Raw genomic sequence first — 23,212 nt, 5'->3', positions numbered from 1 at the left:
GTTTCACCTGTACAATCTACAAATATTGACAAAATCAGACGTGACAGGACTTAGTCAAGATAATTTGAGTTATTTATTGACCAGTTAAAGAAAAAAGTTAAATATATTTATTTAAAATCTATGAAGTATTTTTTAATGACATTTAGAGTTAAGAAATACTATTAAGGTTCAAAATTAATTTTTTATGTCCATTGTCTGTGGTGAAGAACAAATAAAAAAGAAGTTTGAATTGTAAAAATATTTAAATTAATTAATTTTTTTAAAAACTTCTCAGAAAATTTAAAAAAACATAAAAGTGGGCTAAATAATGGGTTTTTTTAAATGGGTTTTTTCAAAAAAACCCATTGGGTCCAACCCAATTGGGTCCAATCTGGCCAACCCTCTCAGAATGTCAGTGCTGCTTGCTTGGGATTAATTAAATATAATGCAAATAAATAATGAAAAAAAGAAAAGGCTAAAGAAATCGAAGCTGCTACATGGACTGTTTTCTATGGAGCTGGAATTGCTGCCTTTTAGCTTCTAAAACTTTAAATGCGTTTCTCTCAAAACCACTTTTTCAAAAGTCGGTGTTCACTCCCATTTTAAAACCAATTGGTCGATTCATTTCAAATTTAGTGCAGACATTCTGCGTATAAAAACCCTCCCCCTCCCCACCCCCCCACCCCCGTTGAGTTTGAGGTTTTTTTTTTTTTTTAAATGGGTGTTTTACTTACAAAATAGTGAAATGTTTCGTGAAAAATAGCACTTTTGACTTCAAACAGCAGCCAAAAATTTAAAAATTCAAACAAAAAAAATATGTGAGAACGTAGGGGCAAAGATTAATTAATAATTTGACTAAATTCAAATACAATTTGACTTCAGATAAATGTCAGCTGAGATACAATGAACACCGCAAATCATCTTTTTCCAAAGGTGCTCTGGGAAAAGTTCCGTCACCGGCGTGTATGTGGATATTTTTTGATCAAAAATTTATAGAATACTCTTAAACCCATACATAATAATGCACGAAAGGTTTTAATAAATTTAATCAAGCTATTTTCTAAAAACAAATTCGTAAAAAGTGAATTTTTTGACTCTGAAAACCCTACTCCCCCCCCCCCCCCTAAAACAAAACAAAAAAAAAACAGCAATTTTTAACATGCTTCAGTATTAAACTAAGGCAGCGATAAGTTTGCCTAAATTTTTTGCACATTCGAATCTTTTTTTACTCTAGAATCTTTCTGCAAGTTGTGAAGAAACATCAAGAAAGTCGGATGACAGCTATGATAAAATATTTTCCGAATTGAACACTCCACTGGGCTTTAAATCAAGGTATGAAAAGTCACATATGTAACTTTTAAACATCTAAGTAAGAAAATTCGCCTAACTTTTCTTAATTTTCCCTTAAAAATATATCGTAATAAAACCGTCGTTCTTGGTAAGACTTTAAACACGTTTTAAATTTCATTGAAAATTCCAAAATGTTTGTTAGCATTACTTTTGATAGTAATTTTTCACAGCAAAAAACTTTTGTTGTTCACTTTGAAAAATAAAAAGTAGCCATCTTAACAAACTTTCTCTTGAGTTTTTCTAGACTTAGAGAAAACTTGTTACTTGAGTATCTTACTCGTTTAGGGTCATTCCACGAAAAAGTAGCCACTTTCTACCGTCGTGACGGTTCCTATGTTTCATTAACAAGCAATAATTAAAGACTAAAAATGGAAAACGCAGTAAGTGCCAAATAACAAGTTTTGCAGGGCATCAAAAATAAGATTCCAGGCGAATTGTGGTACTTACTGCGGGTTTTTTTTTTTTTTTTTTTTGCATTAGAACTTGGACCAACCAAGATAGTAATCTTCAAAAAACCTTCAATGACACTTACTGCGTTCTCCATCGCACGGGCGCTAACACTTGCTCCACTGGCGGACCCGAAGAACGTAATTTTAACTGCTTTTAGGGGAGATAGGCACATAAATCGTTCACCACAGTGAAATGCTTGGCATTTACTTCATTTTGACGAGAAAAACAAAACAGAACAAAAAAAATTGGCACTTAATGCATTTTTCAATTTCAATCTTCAATTTTTTAAGGTGATGACGAAATTTTTTACTTGAGAAATCACACATACGGTTGCATTTTGCTAAGCAACAAAATTTTGTTCATTATCATTTGAAAGTATTACATTTAATGAAATATATGAGGCGTCACGTGCGGGACAAAATTATTATTTTCCGCGGAAATGGCCTTTTAAAACTTAGTTATAGACTAAGGAATTTCCCTGCTTTAACTTTCACTTGAAAAATAAAAAACAAAAACTGACATTGTCTTAAACAACAATGATTTTCTTTCTTTCTTAGTGTTCCTTTCTTTTTTCTTCTTTTTTGTAAAATGTATAATTGTTTAAACAATAATACACATCCAAGAAAAATATTGTTTTATAATGTTTATATTTGAAGTAGTAATTAAATTCATAACACAGTGTAAAAATTAATAATGAATCAGTAAAAGTGTCGTTTTTGTAATACTAATTCCTTATTTAGATGTCTGATTCGGTTCCTGCTTCCTAATTGCCGAAGAGCCGTTGGAGAAAGAGAACAATGCAAAGTAAGCCGAAAACAATTGAAATACAATGCCACCGCGCTTATATGAATCACGTTTGTTCTAAATGGTTTTGATTATTTAAAGCGGCTGATTCAATAAAGCGGCTAATTCAATAAAGCTGAATTTTGTTCTGTTTTTGGCAATTTGATTTATTAAAGAGATTGATTCAATTAACCACTGATTCAATTAACCGGCATCCACGGTAATACATATTGTAAACTGATGATCTTAATTTTCATCGAGCCTTAAAGTCATAATTAATATAATAAACGAAGAACATTATTTATAGCGTGAAATGCACATTATGATTTTAATTTAGAATTTTCTTGGTAGACAAATAATACACTAATTGTATGAGCTATGAGTTCTTTATTTTTTTCTATTGTTATTTTTTTTTTCTAACTGATGATTGAAGAACTGTTATCTTTGAATTTATTTTTTCTTATATACATGTATACAATGTTGCAACATTTTTCATGTGTCGGTACTTTTCTTTACATAGCGCTTTTAGGTAACCTTATAATTTTTATTAAAAAAAATACAAGTCGAGTTAAATGTGCTACTAATAAATAAAAAATAAATCCTGAATTAGTTTGCTGGTCACAGATTAACCCTAGTATTTTAAATTTTTCATGTCTAATTACCATAATGTAATTTTTTTACCAGTAATATGGAAATTGGCTCAAAGAAAATGGTTGAAGTTTTAAAATTTTTTTAGGAAAATGACTAAAGCTGAGGGGGGGGGGGGGGAATCGTTCTCTGAAGTAAACTATTAACTATTTCTAAAGTTGAAATATTAATCGGCCGATTATCAACCGCCAATTAATTGGTAATAGGTAAATTTGCTAATCTTCGCATCTTTAGTCGTGAATTTGATTGGTGACTAATAGCAATATTTTTCGGAATTTTGACAAGTTCTGCTTGGGATTGAGTTTTAATCCATAAGCAAATACTGAGACAGCAATAAATGGTAGAGTCATATGACCCTCAGGAAAATCTAGTTAAAATCATGGTTTAATGCACAAGTTATAGAGTTATTTAAGACTATATAATATTTTTTTTTTCAGAGATGATCAAGATGAGGTTAAGTGTTTTTTGAAAACAATTCTCAACTAAAATATTAATAGATCTTTGCTGAAAAAAATTGGGTCTATTGAGATAGGTATGAGATTTTAATGACAAAAATAAAGAACCGATAGAAGGTTAACTTCTGAAAGAAATCCATTTCAAAACTTATAATTTCCAGCAACATTATTTTTGGTTAAATTGATTTTGACACACTGTAGTACACTCGTACCCTATCTTAGTTGCATTCGGTTGTATTTTCTTAATAGTTGAGATTGGTGATATGCCTTCCTCCCCTTGCTAACCATCAGTAAAATAAAACTTGATTAGTTTAAGTTCATTGGTCAATGGGAAAATTTTCACACGTTTTAAAATATTATTGGTTTAATCTGAGCTTTCTGAGGTGCTAGATACGATGAAGTACAAGCTCATGCAAAAACGCAATCATGCACACTTATTATAAATGGCTCTAGAAAAAATAATTTTATTGAGTTTACTTCCAATAACTTATTTTATTCCAATATTTATATTGATTTGTATCTTTTTACATTTGGTTAAATTTGTGTAAAGTAACGTTTTCCACGGCCAATGCTTGTAACATTTAGTAAAAGATCATTTTTCAACTGTTCGTAGTCGATGCTTATCAAGGCCATAGACAACTGGAGAAAAGGTTTTCTTCATCTCGGCAAACTGATGGTCTCGGAAGGTCGCATTCCTGACCATGATTTCATTTTTTTCCTCACGTTGAATGAACTTCGAGAGCTGCTTGAAACCAGATCTCCGAAAATAATGGCAAAGTAAGAATTTTCTTTCGACTTTCTAAAATTCACACGAATAACAAAATAATAACAGCAAGATTAGGAGCGTCTCAATCGGAGATCACGCCAGGTCACTGTGACTTCCCAAAAATTCCTTTTTCGGTGAACTGTCGGGTGATTCGGCAAATTTGGAGACATAATTTCAACATTGGAATTTTTAAATGCCCAAATGCCCTTTTCATTTAGATATAAGTGGATATTCGGAGAAATTTGGAGTTTCCTTCGGCAAATTGAGATTTTCCGCCCTTGCAAAAATTTACGTGCAAGGCACCCCAGAGTATAAAAGTCATTATGCGATTATGAATACATTTTTTTTTCGAACAGTCAATCAATTTGCTATGCCAATAATTGAGAAATTCTCGATGAGAAAATCGATGGAATAAAAGGTAATGAAAATACGTCCCAAAATAAATTATTTCAACAAACCTGTTGAAAAATGGCTCTTGAGAGAGCTCTGTCATAAGGCTCACCACATGTGACTGAGGCATGTCATCACAGGGTTTTCTTTGTATTCTGCATTAATATTAGGGATGACCTTTTATCGTATGCAATGGCATTCCATAGCTTCTCCCACCTGTAAGTGCCATGTGCCACTGAAAACAAAGGCAGAATTAGGACTTTCACACTGTTGGCTCCGTTTGAAGTACTGTCACCTTCGACGGGAATGGATTGAAACCAGATGGAACCAGATTGTCTTCAGCGAGGAATCCAGATTCAACGTAGGTAATAATGACAATCTTGTGCGTGTCTGGAAGCTTCGCGGTAAACAATTCAATAGTGACTTTGCTTTTCAGCTGATATGCAACCACAGCTTTGGTGATGTTATGGGGGGCCATCGCGTACGATAGAAGGTCACCCCAAATATTGATCTAAAACAACTTTACAAAACCCAGCAGTACGTTCGTGAAACGCTAGTCATGTGTGTTGATCCTCGTGACAGGGTTTTTAAGAGCTATTTCTCAACAGGACAACTAACAGTAACACACATCAAGGATTTCACAGGTCTTCTTCCACCACATCATCACCTTGTCCGCCCTGATCAATCCCCCTGATTCGTCACATATCGAGCATATCTGGGATCTTTGGGGATGGTAAGTTAGACAGCCTACGAATTTAATTGAATTAGTGCCGCATTTTCAGTAACTGGGGGACGTGATGACGTAGGATATCGTACGACACTTTAATGAGTCATAGCTCACCTGTTTGGTCTCGTGTATCCACTCTACTGGTGACTTTACAAAGTACTAAAACTCCATTCATTTGGAATTTTCATGCAATGATCATTTTGCTTTCGTTTGGTAATCAGTTTCAAATATCATGTTGTCCATTAGTATGTAAAATTTCATTTCATTCTGACAACTCCTTCTTGGCGCGTCGATTTTTTTTTTTTTTGTTATACGGTGTAGATAGATTATAAAACTGAAAACATAGAAGGTGTATTACAATCCGAGTTTTAAGGTGATTCTGGTAAAGAATGTAGTGACTAGAAAATACATTCTTCCCGAGAGCCGTGAATTCGAGATGACCACAGGCCTAACATTCTCTTGAAGTCTCTCTTATGGTAATTGAAGTATGGCTAGTGATTTTACCGACCAGTCTAATATTTGTCCAAAGTACTAAGACTATAAAGGAAAAACATAAACATGTTCATAAACATAATAAATATTAGGCTTGCCAGACGCCCCGGTTTTCAAACAAAATCCCGTTGCCACGGTCGGTTTACTTCACGTCCCAGTAACAAATACAGGTAGTTATCAAAATAATGGAAACACCTGTGAATAAAAAAGACATTTTTGAATGTAATTCGTGCGTAATAAAGAATAAAACTAGATATCTGTTTTTTTTTTTTAGGTTTTTTTTTATAAATAGCAATGTACATATTCTTGTAGTATACGGTGGATTAACTGAAGTTCTGGACGTCTTGGATTTTTTTACAAGTGCGTGAAATATCGGACCTCTCAAATTTTAAAAGAGGACAAATTGTTGAAGCGCGTCTAGCTGAAGCAAGTATAACTGAAACATCTCAACTTTTGGTGTTTCTAGAGGTACAGTATCTAAATTCATGACAGCATACACGCCGCGCGGTAAGACAAGCTCGGCAAAGGAAAATAGTGGACGGAAGGAGAAGCTTAGTAAAAGAAACTGACGGTATTGAAGAGGATTGTAATGTCTAAAAAGCAAACACAATATCAGCAAAAATGACCAGAGAACTTAATCACCATCTGGATTCACCAGTGTGAGTGATTAGAGTCAGAAGTCACCTTTATCAACAGAATATTTATGGCAGAGTAGTGAATTCCCAACACATTTGTCACAGAGAGTTTCCATTATTTTGATAACTACCTGCGCATTTGATTACAGATAACCAAAAATGTTTAAAAATAATTAACCATGAAGGATTATTTGGATAATTACTTTGTCATTTGTAACATTGATTTGTAAAATTAATGTCAGATTAGCTTGTGAGGATTTCGACAAAAAGATTAAAATCAAAAAAGACTATCTAAAAAAATGTCCTTGCCAATGAAAACTAGACATGTTTATATTGCTTATCCCTCATACAATGTGTTTCTTTTTACTAAAATAACTTGTAAAAATTTAAAAATTGACACGTAATAAAATGTTTTAACTTATCTGCTTGTCTCATTGATTATTACTCCTGTTCCCCCCTCCTTTCTCCTTACCTTGCATTTTGCCATACGCAGCAACGACACTAACAACTTTATTACCCCTGTATTTTGTTCATAATTAGTAACAATTTATTAAACAAAGCATTGAGAATGAACTGTCCTATAAAACAGTCTAAAAACCATCCAGGGGTGTGTACCCTTTTGAATGCTCTCTACGCTGAGGAGGGAAGAGGGAGGGGCATTATTATGTCCCGGTTGAACATTTCAGAAACCTGATAAGCCTAGTTAATATGACATGGATATAAATAGTCTAATGGCTCAGATGTTTGGCTATCTTTATTCCTTTTAATTTTTAGGGTTATTCGTAGACGGAAATTGCACCCAACACTGGATAAATACATGTTTCCTGAAATGGTTAAAGGTGTTCCTCAACCGGTAAGATTTTGTGCATTTTTTTTCCCTTTATCTTCATTATTTATCTTTTTAATTTTAATCAACTTTTGATTTTAGTTAACTAATTACATAGTTTTCGTACTTGCTAACTGCAAAAATGATTGAAACCCTTAAAAACATAAATAGTTTCAAAATGAGCAAATTTTCGAAGGATTACCGAATTTTCGACAAGAGAAATGAAAAAAAAAAATTATTTTTTTTTGTTTTCAACCGACAGTATTTATGGCCTTAAGTATTTTAAAAATAGTAACTTCAACAATATTTCCCACATTTACTGAATTTCTCATATTTAGAACGGGAAAATCCAGTAATTTTCATAATTTATTAACTTTACGCTGCTTACAATGACGCAATTGTAGGATTTTTTTTCCTGGGAATAAACTCTTGAAGTACTATATTGTAACAGAACAATTCTTCTCATCACAACAACGCTTGTTTTTGTTTTGATAATCTTCCCCATACCTTCAATATTTTTTACATGAAAACATACAGTTGATTTTTATTAAAGGGAATGAAACTCTCTTCTTGCACCTCATGGTGTTCTTTAGCAGAGCCTAGACGGCATTTAAACATTGTTGTTCTAAATCATCGAAATTTAAGAATATGCAATACGCGTAGATTTTAAACTCAAACAATGTTTATTTTGGAGGAATGAATTTATTTAGCAGTGCCGACATTTATCAATTTATAACTAAAAATTTGGTACTGCCAAAGAAAGTCAAAAAAAAAAAAAAAAATCTTTGTAATGCTGAATTAACTACTGATCATGATTAAACAAATAGTAACAATGCATTTGACGTTTCAGATGAATGACGAAACAAATATGAACTTTGAAAATGTAGCAGATTTGACAATGAAAGGTGCGTATATTTCTGCAACTAACGAAATCTCTTTGAAACTTTTGTGTCACAAGTAGTTCTTTGCAGATAGAAAACTTAAAAATTCAGTCCTAAAGTTTTCAAGAACTTTACGAGTATTCAAGATTATGAAGTACCTGTTTGAGGCTATCCAGTGGAATACTAGCAAAGAGATGCTTAAAATCAAATGTTGAGGTATAAATGATAGCGCTTTTACTACTGTTTAATTGCCCAAGAGCTTTGGTGCCATTGGGGTCGCTTATCCATCAGGTACTCTCATTACTTTTATTGCATGCATAAATGGAGCAAACTTTTTCCGCCAAAAAATTATTGTATGAATTGGTTTCCTTATAAAATCAAATGCGACATGAGATCTATGAATTTTAGGTACAATTTTGAAGTTGTTGTTCTGACTTTTGCCACTCGGGAACTTGAGCCCGAGCAGCAATGCTACTCGATTTTAAGGCAGAAAGGTACGGCTGCCGTTTAATCGAAAGCCTATTTTAGGTGGAAGTCCGATTTTGCTTAGACAACACGATAGATGACAGCGCCATGGAGAGTTCGAGAATTTAGAACAAAACCAGAAGTCGAATAACATCTGGCCTAGCGTCCCCAAAGAGATATCGTTTCACTTGGTGGATTTTTGTGACCAAGAGCATATTTAACGTCCCCCATTCACTCTCAATGCAGACAGTGGATCTTTGACCGGCTAGGGTCAAACCAGGGAACCTCCGGTCACAAGTCCGATGCCTTACCGATCAGCCTAACACAGCCCTACAATTTTGAAGTAAAAGGATATATGCTGTCTGCCCACGGATTGTATGGAATTGGGAAACGTCCAGCTTAGACGCGTCTATCTGACTGAGGAGAAAGTAAAAGTTTGATTATTCAGTAAGTTACCGCCCTATAGCCAGGGCTAAGGCAGAAATATATGAAATACACCGCCAGCTCAGTCAATTCCAGCCGAGGACTGCAGTTTCGTGCTTATTAGCACTCATCAGCCCGGCATAGGACTAACTGAGCTGGAGGTGGAACACCTCTTAAGGAAGCCAAGAGTGCCAAACAAACTGGTAGCTAACATAGAATTAGCTCTGACCAGACGAGTGACTGAAACAATGGTTCGGTTCAACTCGAATATTGCAGGCAAGGCAGGTATATTCAGTAAGTTACCGCCCTATAATAAGCACGAAACTGCAGTCCTCGGCTGGAATTGACTGAGCTGGCGGTGTATTTCATGTATTTCTGCCTTAGCCCTGGCTATAGGGCGGTAACTTACTGAATATACCTGCCTTGCCTGCAATATTCGAGTTGAACCGAACCATTGTTTCGGTCACTCGTCTGGCCAGAGCTAATTCTATGTTATCTACCAGTTTGTTTGGCACTCTTGGCTTCCTTAAAAGGTGTTCCACCTCCAGCTCAGTTAGTCCTATGCCTGGCTGATGAGTGCTAATAAGCACGAAACTGCAGTCCTCGGCTGGAATTGACTGAGCTGGCGGTGTATTTCATGTAAAAGTTTGATGCTCGTGCTTCGTCAATTTCAACGCGACTCTGTTTAATTTAGTGGCTAGCACACATCTACAAAAGTTGGTATCCCTTAGAAATTAATAGATTAGTCCATTTCCGTCTGTATAAACCGGATGTTTCCATGTCATTGGTGAGTCGGACTGTAACTATACACATTTTTACTCTCGGTTGGCTCAGAAATTTTAATATTTTTTCTGGGTATTGTATTGATAATATTTGGGGAAGACTGATAAGATTCATAGCAGTCTTGCTCTTTTTGTTGATCAGTTTAATCAAGAATTGCTTGCTCATAGGACAGAATTGTCAAACACTCTTTCAAAAGAGATGATTGGAGTTCAGTGATTTCATTTTTCATATCGTTGCATTAACAGAGTTACATAATTTTCACCTCCTATAGACTGAGATTTACGTTTTTGAAAAAATTTGTAAGAAATTTATTTTTTCTATTCATTAAAGAAGAAGATAACTGCGTAACAGTTTTAATGGTTTAGAAATTGGCCTGAGTTTTGTTTCTTATATGTCTTCATATCAAAGTCGTAACAAACTTTCATAGATAATTTATTGCATTCATATTCATACTCAACAGAACTAACTTTTATAAAAACTTTTTTTTTGAGGGGGGGAGGGGATGCTACCTCATTCACACTTTCAGTTATATCTTATTTACTTGCATACACCTACCGTTAAGAAGTAAATTGTAAGTTAGACAGAAATTTGTCGTCAAAAGTCACTTCTGGAATACCAATAAAGGGCCTAGTAACTTTAAGAACTTTTCAGACATTATATTGACTCATTTTTCCTGTTTATGTTGTTATATTGCTCTCGTTTATATTTGGAGCCAGAAAGTTATCAAATTTTAATGAAATTTCAAACGAAAGTTATCATGAGGTTTAAAAAGTCAAAAAACATTGGCAGAACATCATCCATGTCGTAATGCAGCTGAATTCTGCGCCATTTTCTCGCAGATGTTTTGAGGAGTTTCGGAGTGGAAGAGATATTTTGCTACAATACATCTGCTAGAACATGGCACAGAATTCAGATGTATTACGACATGGATGGTGTTCTACCAATGTTTGACTCTTTAGACTTCAAGGTAACTGCGCATATCAAACATTCAGCCGTAACTGACATAACGTTGAAAATAAAGAGGGTGTGCTGTGCAACCACTTTCGTATATACCAATGGTTCTTAGCCTTTTCACTGCTGAGACCACTTGGTACTCTTCCGAATCCTACGCGGACCGCATACGAGATAAATAATATTTTCACAACAATTATATTAGGTGAAATCATATCCATTTAGTAAAGAAAACTTTTGAATTGAATTACAACTAAACAAATGATGTGGATTAATTTTTACTAGCTGCTTGATGACTACATGAAAAATGCTAGCGGACCACAATTTGAGAACCACTGCTCTACTACTTCCAATGTTGGCTTGAGAAAAACAAATCCTTTTCTTTTTTTTTAACTTTAATAAATACAATTATTGTTCCAGGTATCCCTGTCAGTCAAGGCGTTACAAGAGGTTACGCTAGAGTGGCATTGTCTCTCGAAGAAGCGGCACATTTGAAGGTATTTTCTCTCCTCACGTAACTTGACTTAAACTTTATGATTATGTCAAGTCAATAGCAGCAAAGCTGCAATTTAAAGGGCGGGAAGGATTTGTGCCTGACTTTTCTAATATTCTATGCGACCTAAATAGTTTGGAATTTGGATGATAACCTGAATAATAAAACCTTTCGTAACATTTCTCAAAACGTCATAAAATACAGCATTAAACGGAACCTACTTCCGTTTATGGTGAATAAGACAAAATCTTGCATCTCATTTCAACACCATTTGTCTTTTCTTCGTACCTCTTTTTGAAATAAATAATAAAACCAATGTCCTGAAAATTATCTTGGAGGCTTCAAAGATTTTTGTTTCGAAGAATTTACTGAATGGTTTTATGTCATTGATGATGTTTTCCCGAATTTTGAAATTAATTTTGCTGTACAAAATTTTGAAGCAGTTTTGTTGCGTAATGTAGGAAGTTACTTAAGTTTTAACTTTGATATTAGAAATGATTTACTTTTAAGATAAAGACCATTTTAGTATGGGACACTTTTTTTTTTTGTTAAAAGTTCAAGAGAAAGGTGCAAGCTAAGTGGCACGTGAGTGCATAACCCTTGGTATCAAAATCAGTGAAGCATTTAATAAGTAGTTTATTTTTCCAGACTTTATCAAAAGCTTTCGATAGGTCGAGGAAGACAACCAAAGTGTGGTTAGTAGGTCTCATGTTATGGGCATCCGTGACCCGCTGGGTAAAGTAGAGAATTTGGTTAATAGTACTATGTCCTCTGCGGAAAGCCATCCGCGACTCGAAGGATGATGAACGATTCTTCTCAAAATAATTCACTCCAGAAGTTTACGGGTCGTGCAGCTGAGAGCAATTGGGCGGTTGCTTTCCATATTTCTAGCTTCTTTATTCGGTTTACAAATTGGAATAATAATAGCTGTTTTCCATTGCCTTGAAAGACTACCCCTCTCCCACTAAAGGTTAAAAATATGCAATTATCTCTCTCTAGCATCATTTCCAAGCTTAACCAAGAAATTTCCATGGAGTCATCTGGTCCAGGAGTTTTTTCAACATTAATTTCACGAATAGTTAACTCAAGTTCCAAAAAAAGTGATGGGATCATCAAACAGCTGATTTTCGGCTGGCACATTTTGGCAAAGTCTAACCAAGTTTCTAGCCAGTTTTCCTATTACTTAATTCTCTCGCGCTCGGTTAAAATCGAGTTTACTTTCCTCACCTCTGCGTAAAATTAACCCAAAACTTCAGCAGCTTCCTGATCGTTTACTGTAGGAGAGCCATTGTCTCCTCTTGGGGCTGCAACTTGTCTAAAGTTTTTGCTAGTTTCCAAAGTCGGGTGTTAGGCATTTTATAGTCCTAATTTTTGCACATATTTTGACAATTATTTCTATGTCTGTAGCTGTACTCCTGCTTGATCTCTGCATTCAGTTTGTTCAGTTCGATCCTAATATCCGTATTATTATTCACTAGTGTTACCCGCACGGCTTTGCCCGTAGTAGAAAATTAAAAGGTCACTTGGTTCGACTCTATATTTACAAATATTGGATGATGATTTTCTCGCCAATTTGCTATATTCATTTGCTGGCCCATGTTACGGTTCCACGTTATGATAATTTCGTAATTTATTCGTCCACGTTGTGATAATTTGCTCGGTAAAATTTTCTTAAAATTGGAATAGAAAAAGAACAAAATCGAATGTTCGAAAAATCGCTTCGAGGTGTACTGTACACCCCCATGCTACAAAATAACTTTGTGCCAATTTCATGAAAATCGGCCGAACGGTCTAGGCGCTATGCGCGTCACAGACATCTAGACAGACAGAGATCCAGACAGCATGAGAGAGACTTTTAGCTTTATTATCAGTAAAAAGAAGCCGTGGTTTTTCAGCAGTTGATCCCTCTGGCGTAACAAATTTTTAAGGGTCTCTGAATTAATAGTATGAGTATGTCTTTTCTTCCCATTTTTTCCTCGTGGTAAGGCACCTTTTGCCGCCATTAGAACAGAGCGTCTAAAGAAAAACCACTCATTCCCTAAATCTTCCGAGAGAGGACTCTTCAAGGGCTGGTCAAATAAAAGTCTCTTAAACAACGACCCGTCAGCTTTCTTAAAATTCCAAAAGAAGTTATTGGTTTTGTTTTGACCAATGTTAGTATACATCTAGGACTAACGGTTGCGAAAATAAAGGTCTTGCAGGTTAAAACGGAACATCCTATATATATTCATTTGATGCACGAAACCAAGTAAAAGTAAAGATAAACTTCAAGACCTGTAGCATTTCAGGTTTTATTCAATTAATTATGAATATTTCAAAGTGATCACATTTATATGCCATGTATACTCTATCACTGCAACTAGAACATTAGCTAGAAGACTTTTGTTGTCAACTGCCCATGATGCATGGCTAAAAATAAGGTTGAAACTGGCGAAGTTCTTTAGTTTCTAGAGCCCGGTATTGCGGTAGTAAAATTATATTAGTAGCCGGTATTTCGAAATACAGGGTGACGATAAATCAGGGAAAAGTCAGGGAACTTTATCACTCAGGGAAATATCATGGAATTTTGAAAAAATAACAAAAATTCAGGGAAAATTTATCAAATGAAGAAAAAAAATTTTTTGTCCTTGCAAAATGAAGTACTTTGATTCCCTACGAATTTTCCGCCAATTAATTGTTTTAAAAAAGTAAAATTAATGAGGTGCGATTATACAGTGCCACATATTTGTGCATCTTTTTTCCTCTAGGTCAAAGTATTCCATCTTAGGATGAGCTTCCTAAGATTACTTCTGTGTCTGTAAAGTTGTTTATTTTACCTAGCTTGAATTTTCCTTCACGCATTCCATGCTACGTAAAATAAACAACCCTACAGGCAAAGAGGAAGCCGACATTGACTTCGCTCCCTAGCTTTTACTCATTGTCTTGAAGTAATTAGCATACTGTTATCACCATTTCAAAAAAGAATCTTTGTTTTTTTAAATAATTGCTGAAAATTTTTTAAAAATTATCTCTTGGCGTTTTAAATCTGACTGCTAAAATTGAATTTTGACTTAAAATCAAATTTGTTTTATTGCCATGGGTATTATTTGCTGTCACTTCAGATTACACGAAGTTTTTTTTTTTTTTTTTTCCAGACTTGAAAACTCTTATTTTAAAGCCATATAAATTTTGAAATTAATGATTGTTTTTGCATTTCAATGCTGTTTGTTAAAGTAATCTATGATTTTTTTTCAACAACTAATGAAATCATTTGAAATTGAGTTGTGTACGTAAGTAAATATTTTTATTATTTTTTAATAGTTAAAATGCTGTTTTCATTCATTAAAACCTAGGTTCTTGATTAGAGAATAGCTCAATATGACTGGCTGTTGAAAGATTTTAATTTGTTTTGCACAAAAAATATCGATTCTGCCGTGTGCAGGTAAAGGGCAGAAACTACACATTTTTATTTATTTATTTTTATTTTTATTATTATTTTTTATTTATTTATTTATTTATTTGCATTTTTGTCACCTATGGTACGTTACCTTTATTGTACATATAGTCGCTTATTTGATTTCCGCTGAAAAAGAAGCGCGTAAAAAAACGTCTAATTCCAACATTTTCCTATTGTTACTACTAAATCCACTACACATTTCTCCAAATACCTCGAAAACTAATTTCTGCAGATACTGCTGTTTACCTACATACGGCAGTATTATTTCCGTAAGTAAAACTACATTACTTCCATACTTTAAATATCACTTGTTTGCTATTCTTGCAGCAACAATTATACTGCTTGAAAATTCAGTTCAAGATTATTTCCATTTAAATTTTTTAGTTTTATCATGATTAGATATGTTTTTAAGAGTGGTTTTAATAATTTCTTAGAACTCTTATGTTAACTGGTACCTGGACGTAAAATATTTGTTTTAGATTTCCTACAATATTTCTCTGTCGAAAATTTAATATACTATTTTTACCAAAAAAAAAGAGCATCTTTTCAAAATATATTTTTAAGTAACAGCTTTAACCGTTTTAAACCCTGCATTTTATTTAATATGCAATGCTTTTCAGGTAGGGCAAAGAAAGGAAACCGTTATCATTGGTAGCGTAAATCAGGGAAATTTGGTGAACTTAATCAGGGAAATCAGGGAAAAGTCAGGGAACTTTTTTTCTCCAGTTCCTGTCGCCACTCTGAAATAGTAGTCACCTTTTTTACTCTCAAAATGCTAAACTTTTTTTTTCAAATTATTGAAGTAATTGAAGTTAAAAATTCTAAACACAGTAATTAATGTCAATGACATACTTTTAATACATTCGCTCATATAGGCTGTATCTTGATTTTGGTGGAGAGCTTTTACCAGCTTCTTAGTGCCCTTTGCAAATTCAAAGATTGTCAGCTTAGTTTTTGAAGTGGGGAAATTAGGGTGATTGGCAGTAGATTTTTATTACTCATTTTTTCCTCCAATCAGCCTGTGGCCGGTGATAATTACAAATTTTGTTCTTTATAATGAGGAGTGTACTTACTGCATGACAAGAGCTATCTCGGTGACCCGGATGAAGCTTTACTTTTTTTCGCGTGTACTTTTCCATATATTTAAGTGACTTAGAGGTGATATTTTTGGGTAATATTTTGAAATTTGAGAGACGAGTCTCGTTCTTCACAGCTTGCCAAACATCCTGAAAACTGTTACAAGGTTTTAATTATCTTTCTGCAGCCTGGCGAAATACTGATCACTTATAGCACGGATATCGGCTGGAGTCCATATTTCCCTATTCTTTCCGGCGTGGTTACAGAGCTCGGCGGCCTCATATCACACGGTAAGTCTTGCACTTTTATAGAGATTCTGCAACAAATTTTCAATCCAGCCTTCCAAATTACCTGCACTTTTTTCCGCGCCGAATGAAACATTTTCGTTTCATTTCAATAGAAAGATACTGTATCATGTCTTTTTTTTTTCCAATTGCTAACGTCCTTTATTTTTTTTTTCTATCTTTTTCCCCCATTATTTTTGAGAATTTAACTTTCAAAGATTTACCGATATTCTTATTTAAAATGTTCAAAATTGGAATTAAAAAATCAATAAATAAAGGTATTAGCTAGATAATGAAATAAGTGCTGAAAAAGCTCATAACCAAGAAAGTTAGATATTTGAGCAGGCTATTCTCATGGAAATAACAGTTAACAGTTTTGAAAAAGTCTTTTTAACGATTGTGACGGTAGAGAAAGTTTCTTTTCTTTTTTTTTTCTTTTTTTTTTAGAAAATCGAGTTTTGTGATTAGATTAATGTTCGGTATCTTTTTAACAGAAAAAACCTTGAAGAACTTCCTGAATTTGGTCTACATTACTTCACAGCTCGTATTCAAAACGCTACATTTTAAAAATTACCATTATACAATATAAGGATATTAATAAAATAACTATTCGACATCCACGCCTTAACCTATCTTACGAACAATAGTTAACAGCAATGTTACGGTTGAAATAATTTGTCGTTAATTTTTCGGTTCGAGCCTTTCTTCACGAGAAGTTTCATTGATTAAAAAACAAAGGCAACTTTCGGAATCTTGAACGAGAAGTAAGCAGCAAACTTAAGCAGAAGTTTTGCTGCTTACGCATTCCATATTTTTACTTCAATAACTTGCTCATATATTACGCCTTCGTAAACCATCGATAGCAAACACATTAAAATAATTAAAAAACTCGCTTATTCAGACATTAATACTTTTTTGTTACCACTTTACATTTAAATCTTTGTTTCATAGTAATGTGCTTTTGCTTGAAAAAAATTAAGCAGAAATTAAAAAAAAAACTGAGATGACTCTGCATCAAATAAAAATGAAGCAAATGCAAAGTACTACACTAAAATCTCGTTACAAAAAACTTCTAGGAACCGCAAATTTTGTGCGTTGTAACAGAATTTCGTTGTAATGGAATTCAACGTTGTGGAAAAAAACGGAAATGAGTTTTTTTTTTTTTTTTTAGCTGAAATGGTTATTTCGTTGTATGGGGTATTCTTTGTAACGGGATTTTACTGTATTTTCCTTATTTTTTCATTTGCTTTGATTATGATCTTATGATTTTTTTTTTTTTTTGAAAATCACAGGTGCTGTAGTGAGTCGTGAATATGGGTTACCCTGCGTGGTTGGACTTCATGGAGCTACCAGGCAATTTCAAACGGGTAAGACGAAAGGAATCAATACCTTAAAACAAATTTAGGTCACAGGTTTTTGATAACCATCAACCAGTACGACTTTGCTAAGTGGAACGTCTTTGCCAATTTTGGAAAATGGTGATATTTGGCTCCTATTGAGTTTTAAAGCCAGCTAGTAAACATGTTTTAAGTGCACAGAAATACTACCTATTATCTTATTTTCAAACTTGGTAGAGTGTCAAAAATCACGGTTTTCAAATTCTGGCAAATATGTCCCACATTGTAAAATTGTCCCAGTTGAAAGTACTATATTTATAATGCATCACATTTCTTAAAATTCATTAAAATTCGATAAACATAAACAAGCTTTAGGTAAAAAATAACGAAAAATGCTTCGTAGTAAAATACGATTATAACAGCGCTTTATTTTCTTCAAAACTAATTCATAGTTGAAATGAAAAAAAAAACAGCTTAATAAAGTACAAATTGCCAAGAATATGCCGCAACTAGCTATTTCAAGGTAACAATAGAGCACCTTTATCCATGCTAAAGTGCTCAAAACAAAACAATCAAGTGGTGAGTGAACGCACATCAACCAATATACACTAGTATTTGAATCAAAAGGATAAGATTAGAAGTTAACCAATGAGAATTCTGGAAAATAAATATTCTAGCTACCAAGGAAACAGAAGTACACATATTTGAGAATTTCTCCCAATATCATGAAAAAATAAGAGTACTAGAAAAATCACTGACTCAAGGTTCGTACTCAATTTCAGAAATAAAATGAAGGAGTTATGGATTAGTTCTGAAGAAGTAAAATGAGATTTTGAAGGAGTATTTTTGGGCTGTCCTTAAATGATGTCACGCTTTTTTTTTTTCAACACATTTGATCTTCTTCCCCCTTCGTCATGCTTCACCTTACTTCTCCCTTTGTCACATGTCATATTTTTTATAAAAATGTTATAATAACTGCGTGATGTCACTTTTTGTCACTCTCGCTCTTCCCCTTGTCGCAATTTCATGAACCCATCTCCCCCCTAAAGGTATGGCATCACACATGGATGACCCTTTTTAGAATGTCAAACTTGTGCTTTACGAAACAACTGTTTTATTTTCCAAAATCACTTAATATAGTACATCTACTTATGTATTTTTAAATAATAATTAGACAAATTAAGTTTTGCTGCTGAGAGTTCGTGGAGGTGCTGGGGGAGGGTAAGCAATAAGCATAAAACTTGAAAAACACTTATGAAATGTCTCAGTCATCTAATAATATTTTCACCTTCAACTTTTAAGACTTCTATAGTCAATTTGTAAATCACATCTTTTAAAAAATACACATAATTATACAAAATTACTGCATTAAAATCGCCCTTATATCTCCGCCCATGTGCCGATGTGGCGACTGTTGGACTGTGACTGTTTGGGTGACTTCAAAAAAATTGTTAAAAACATGGTAACTGACCGACATACTTCTTTTTAAAATGTCAGTCAAAGAGTTACCATGTTGTCATAAATATTTTTAAATTATTCGATGTTTTTTTTCGGAATTCAATCATACCATTCAATTTAGCTTAAAAAATGCAATATTACAGGGCAAAAGATTGCTTGGACAACATATATTTTGTTTTGATTGTTATTAAAAACGTATTATTTTGCTTCAAAAATGTCAGTCAGTTACCCGTGGAATTGCCCGCTTATAATTCGCAACTACAATACTCTATAGGGGGCACTGCGGCCACTGTCTAATGGTGGCAGGGGCGAATACAGAAAAATCTTTTGGAGGGGACACGAGAAATTGAATACCCCCCCCCCCCCCCCCCCCCCCCATCCCGCCGCCGCTTTCGATGTTTCATAACAAAGTTTTAATGACTTTATTTTTAAATGTGTGTGTGTGGGTTTTTTTTTTTTAGAGGATTCTTTTAGTTCAATAAATCTACTCCTAAGTACATAAATATTAAGCACTAATATACTTTGAATGTGGACGGAAAACACCTTTGACGTTTCAAGTCATTTAAATACTAAACCCAATATAATGTCCCCGAAACGCTAGACAATGAGCGACTTTATATAGGAACATTGTCATAATGATTATATTACAAGAGCAAGGTTATTAAATGAATCCATACCTCACTTGAGTTTTTTTTAATTAATTTGTAAAGAAAATCATAATTTCATAACATATAAGTTTTACTGAAGAATTCAGAAACTATTTCTGCGTGAATTTCAAAGCAGATGCTGATTCGTTTTTAAAGTTATGAAACAGTTAACAGGGGTAGAAGTGACCAACTTGTCACATATAGGACATTTTCCACAAAAAATACAGGACAAATATAGGACACATTATATGAATAATTTCGCTATGAAAAAAGAAATAATACATATCATATATTATTTAATTATTCTTATCAATGATTTTGTTTAAAAAAATATATATATACGTTACATCCGAAATGATTTTCCTGTAGTTGAAAGAATAATTTTTGAAAAACCCTACTTTTTTGGACCAAATGGGAAAACACCATAATTTTTATCTTTTCTTCCTCACTCATGACCCAAGTACTAATTCCACTGTTCTTTGCTTTTATATCCAAGCTGAACCCTTTACCACTTGTATTAAGAATACAGAGTTTTCTTTATGCTTGAATGTTTTAGCATGCTGCATCAATTGCGGAAATCCACTATTGCTTATGGGCACTGAACAGTTGCAAAAATGACAAAAAGCGGTAAAATCATCTTCTCCTTTAGTGCACCATGCACCAAAATTTGTAGAATTAATGTCCCTCTTGGTTCAACAACTCCATATGAAATTTTGTTAAGCGATGCGATTTCGCCATTATAATTCTACTTATTGCAACGAACTACGTTTTAACATCATAAGGAACTAACATTCCACGATCCCAAAATTCCACAAAAAGAAAAGATTGCAAAAAGAAAATTAGAACATTCCGATCAGAAAATGCACTAAACACAAAAATATACCAACGAAAATCATGATGGAAAACAAAACAAACGGCTGTAACCAAACGCAAAATTCTAAAACCAAAGCCTTAGTTCTCGAAACTCCGCCCACTATAGAAAGACGTCACATTGCTGTAGCTAATGAGAGAAGGTGACTGTTGCAGAATTTAGTCAGTTGAGTTTTTTAATTTGAAACTCGGTTGGTCACGTACTTTCAGCAAAAAAATACGATGTCAGAAAGTTTATTTACTGTTCTTTTTAAAAGATATATACGGTAAAAAACGGGAACATAGGAAATATAGGACATTTTCAAAAAATATAGGAAATATAGGATGATTTTGATGCTTTTTTTGAAAATATAGGAAATATAGGATATATAGGACTACTTTTACTCCCTGAGTTAAGATAACATATTGATACTACATACCGTTTCCATTAAAAATTATGGTTTTTCCAAGAAACTACCACATGATTTCTTTCATTTTACATTTTTTATAAGCTGAAAAAGAAATCTATTATTTCGCATATAGGTACCTGGATCAAAATGACTCTTTTAGGTGTGCCTTCACATTAAAATAAATGTTAATTATTGATTCCACCAAAGAAGAATTAGTGAACGAATTACGATAATACGGTCCCTTGAATTCGAAACCAGTGAGTTAAATGTACTCTGCCACTCTGGGCCTCTGATTCCAGTAATTCCTTTTTAGCAAACAAAAATATGCTTTTAATCAAAATATGCTGTGTGTGTTTTGTGTTCTTTTTAATTAACTACGTAAAAAATGCAATAGAAATGTCAATTAAAAAGTAATAAATAAAATTGTGAAATTAATTCATCCCTTTTGTGGGGGGGCACGGGCCCAATGGGACCTCCCTAAAATTCGCTACTAAATGGTGGATGATAAAGGTAAAACAAACAAATGCCTCGACTTATAACTTGCTTTGAAGCTTAGTGAATGACAATAATTTTTCACCTTGTTTGTAGGAAGCTTTCTTTTCTATTTCTTTTAAATTACATTACACCACACCGCTCTCCTCACCGCAAGGTAGCGTATACGAGCTCTGGAGATGCGAATTGGTTTAAACGGAGAAGAGTTTCATGGGGTAATCTTTGTGCTGTCAAGGCAACAACAATTTTCAATTAATATATTGTTTTTTTTTTTCTTAAAGGTGATTTTGTTTTGTTGGATGGCAACAAAGGAATTCTACAGAAACTTCCAAAACCGGAACCAAGTGAAAATATTCAAAGTTGATATGTGCTCAAAGCACAGAACGTTTTGCAGGAGAAAAAAAAATGTGATTTTTCTCATACGCTGGTAAAACTTATAAAATATACATTTCTTGTACATTTATTTTTACTGTATGTGCAATACTTACTTAATAGCCAAAAAAGTAAAAAAGTAAAGCTCAACAAATGGATTTTACTTGTATTATTTTGATTTTTTTAATAATGTAATCAAATGAACAATAATAATAAATATCATATTTTTAATACTTTTCAAAATTCTATTGTATGCTCTCTATAATATTTTGCTGGAATAACACACATACAAAACAATTTTGAAATATTTCTTTCAATGAGACAGTGGAAATAATGGGGTGGTTTCCTTCAGTCAAAAGTACTACTTTTAGTCATTCGCAACTCCAACGAACTATAGGGGGCACTGTAGCCACTTTCTAACGGCGGACGAAAAAGGTAAAACAAACGCACGTAGTAACGAAGAAAATGCTAATAAGCCTAGTAAATTTTGTTCGTATGCATGATTTTTTTCGCTTTATTCTTTTTAAATTAATTTTCAAAGTCTTATTGAAATTCTGGCCCACGCAGAAAGAAATGAGAATTCAAGAAGCATTACTAAATGTAAAAAATTAATGCAAATTACGTAGTTCGTAGTTCTAAGCAGCCATTTCCACGATGTTTAATTCGATATTTATCAATTCTTGATAAAACTAAATAATAATTGTGGCCTGACAAGAATAACAATTAATGCTAGATAATTTAATTATATGACATTACGAATTATTATCAAAAGAAGATGATACTTCTTTGCCTTGCTTGACTAGAGCTATTGGTTTTGCATTTGTAGCTGAGTTATTTTTCTTAAATTGCTGAAAGGGTTAATTTTAAGTTTTTCTGTTTCGTATTTTTCTAATTTCTGCGTTATGATTTAATTATGTCATGCCATGCAAATCATCCACAAAGTTCTCACTGATATATGGTGGTAGTTTTCTTTTCAATTGATCTAACATTATTTCTTTAAACTTATCGAATTCTGTAATCTTTACCATTTTATTCCACTCTGCGAAATCTCTCGCCAAATGTTCTTTGCTCGCACAATACTAAAACTATAACCCTAAACTATAATCCTACTATTTTGGCGAGGAAAGTTCTCAGCGTTAAACAGTTTTTATTTCGTTCTACGATAATATATTTAAGAAAATATTTTGCATACTGCCCATTCCAACCAAATGCTGCAGTAAATTAGGTTGGTTTAATTAATTATTTTTAAACTAGGCGAAGATGAAAGCCCTAATTCTTCTGCTAATGTTATCAAATCCTTCTTTCGAACTTAAGATTTAAAAAAAAAAAACATATTCTTACAAATTCACACAA

At 33.5% G+C, this 23,212-nt stretch overlaps 1 protein-coding gene across 1 annotated transcript in view; it reads left to right on the top strand.

The window, feature by feature from the left end:
• LOC129234325 (prodigiosin synthesizing transferase PigC-like) overlaps positions 1–22,035 on the top strand; it is a 117,514-nt gene extending 95,479 nt beyond the window's left edge. The window contains exons 25-33 of the mRNA XM_054868317.1: positions 1,214–1,311; positions 2,520–2,583; positions 4,279–4,442; positions 7,450–7,528; positions 8,352–8,406; positions 11,425–11,501; positions 16,198–16,300; positions 17,587–17,661; positions 21,769–22,035. Of these exons, the coding sequence (XP_054724292.1) occupies positions 1,214–1,311; positions 2,520–2,583; positions 4,279–4,442; positions 7,450–7,528; positions 8,352–8,406; positions 11,425–11,501; positions 16,198–16,300; positions 17,587–17,661; positions 21,769–21,851 (798 nt within the window). The 3' untranslated portion in view covers positions 21,852–22,035. The remainder of the gene's footprint in view (positions 1–1,213; positions 1,312–2,519; positions 2,584–4,278; positions 4,443–7,449; positions 7,529–8,351; positions 8,407–11,424; positions 11,502–16,197; positions 16,301–17,586; positions 17,662–21,768) is intronic.
• Positions 22,036–23,212: the final 1,177 nt, after the last annotated feature.

The sequence above is a fragment of the Uloborus diversus genome, chromosome 1 (genome assembly GCF_026930045.1).
Source record: "Uloborus diversus isolate 005 chromosome 1, Udiv.v.3.1, whole genome shotgun sequence".
Classification (NCBI taxonomy): domain Eukaryota; kingdom Metazoa; phylum Arthropoda; class Arachnida; order Araneae; family Uloboridae; genus Uloborus; species Uloborus diversus.
This window is presented reverse-complemented; position numbering and strand designations above follow the sequence as displayed.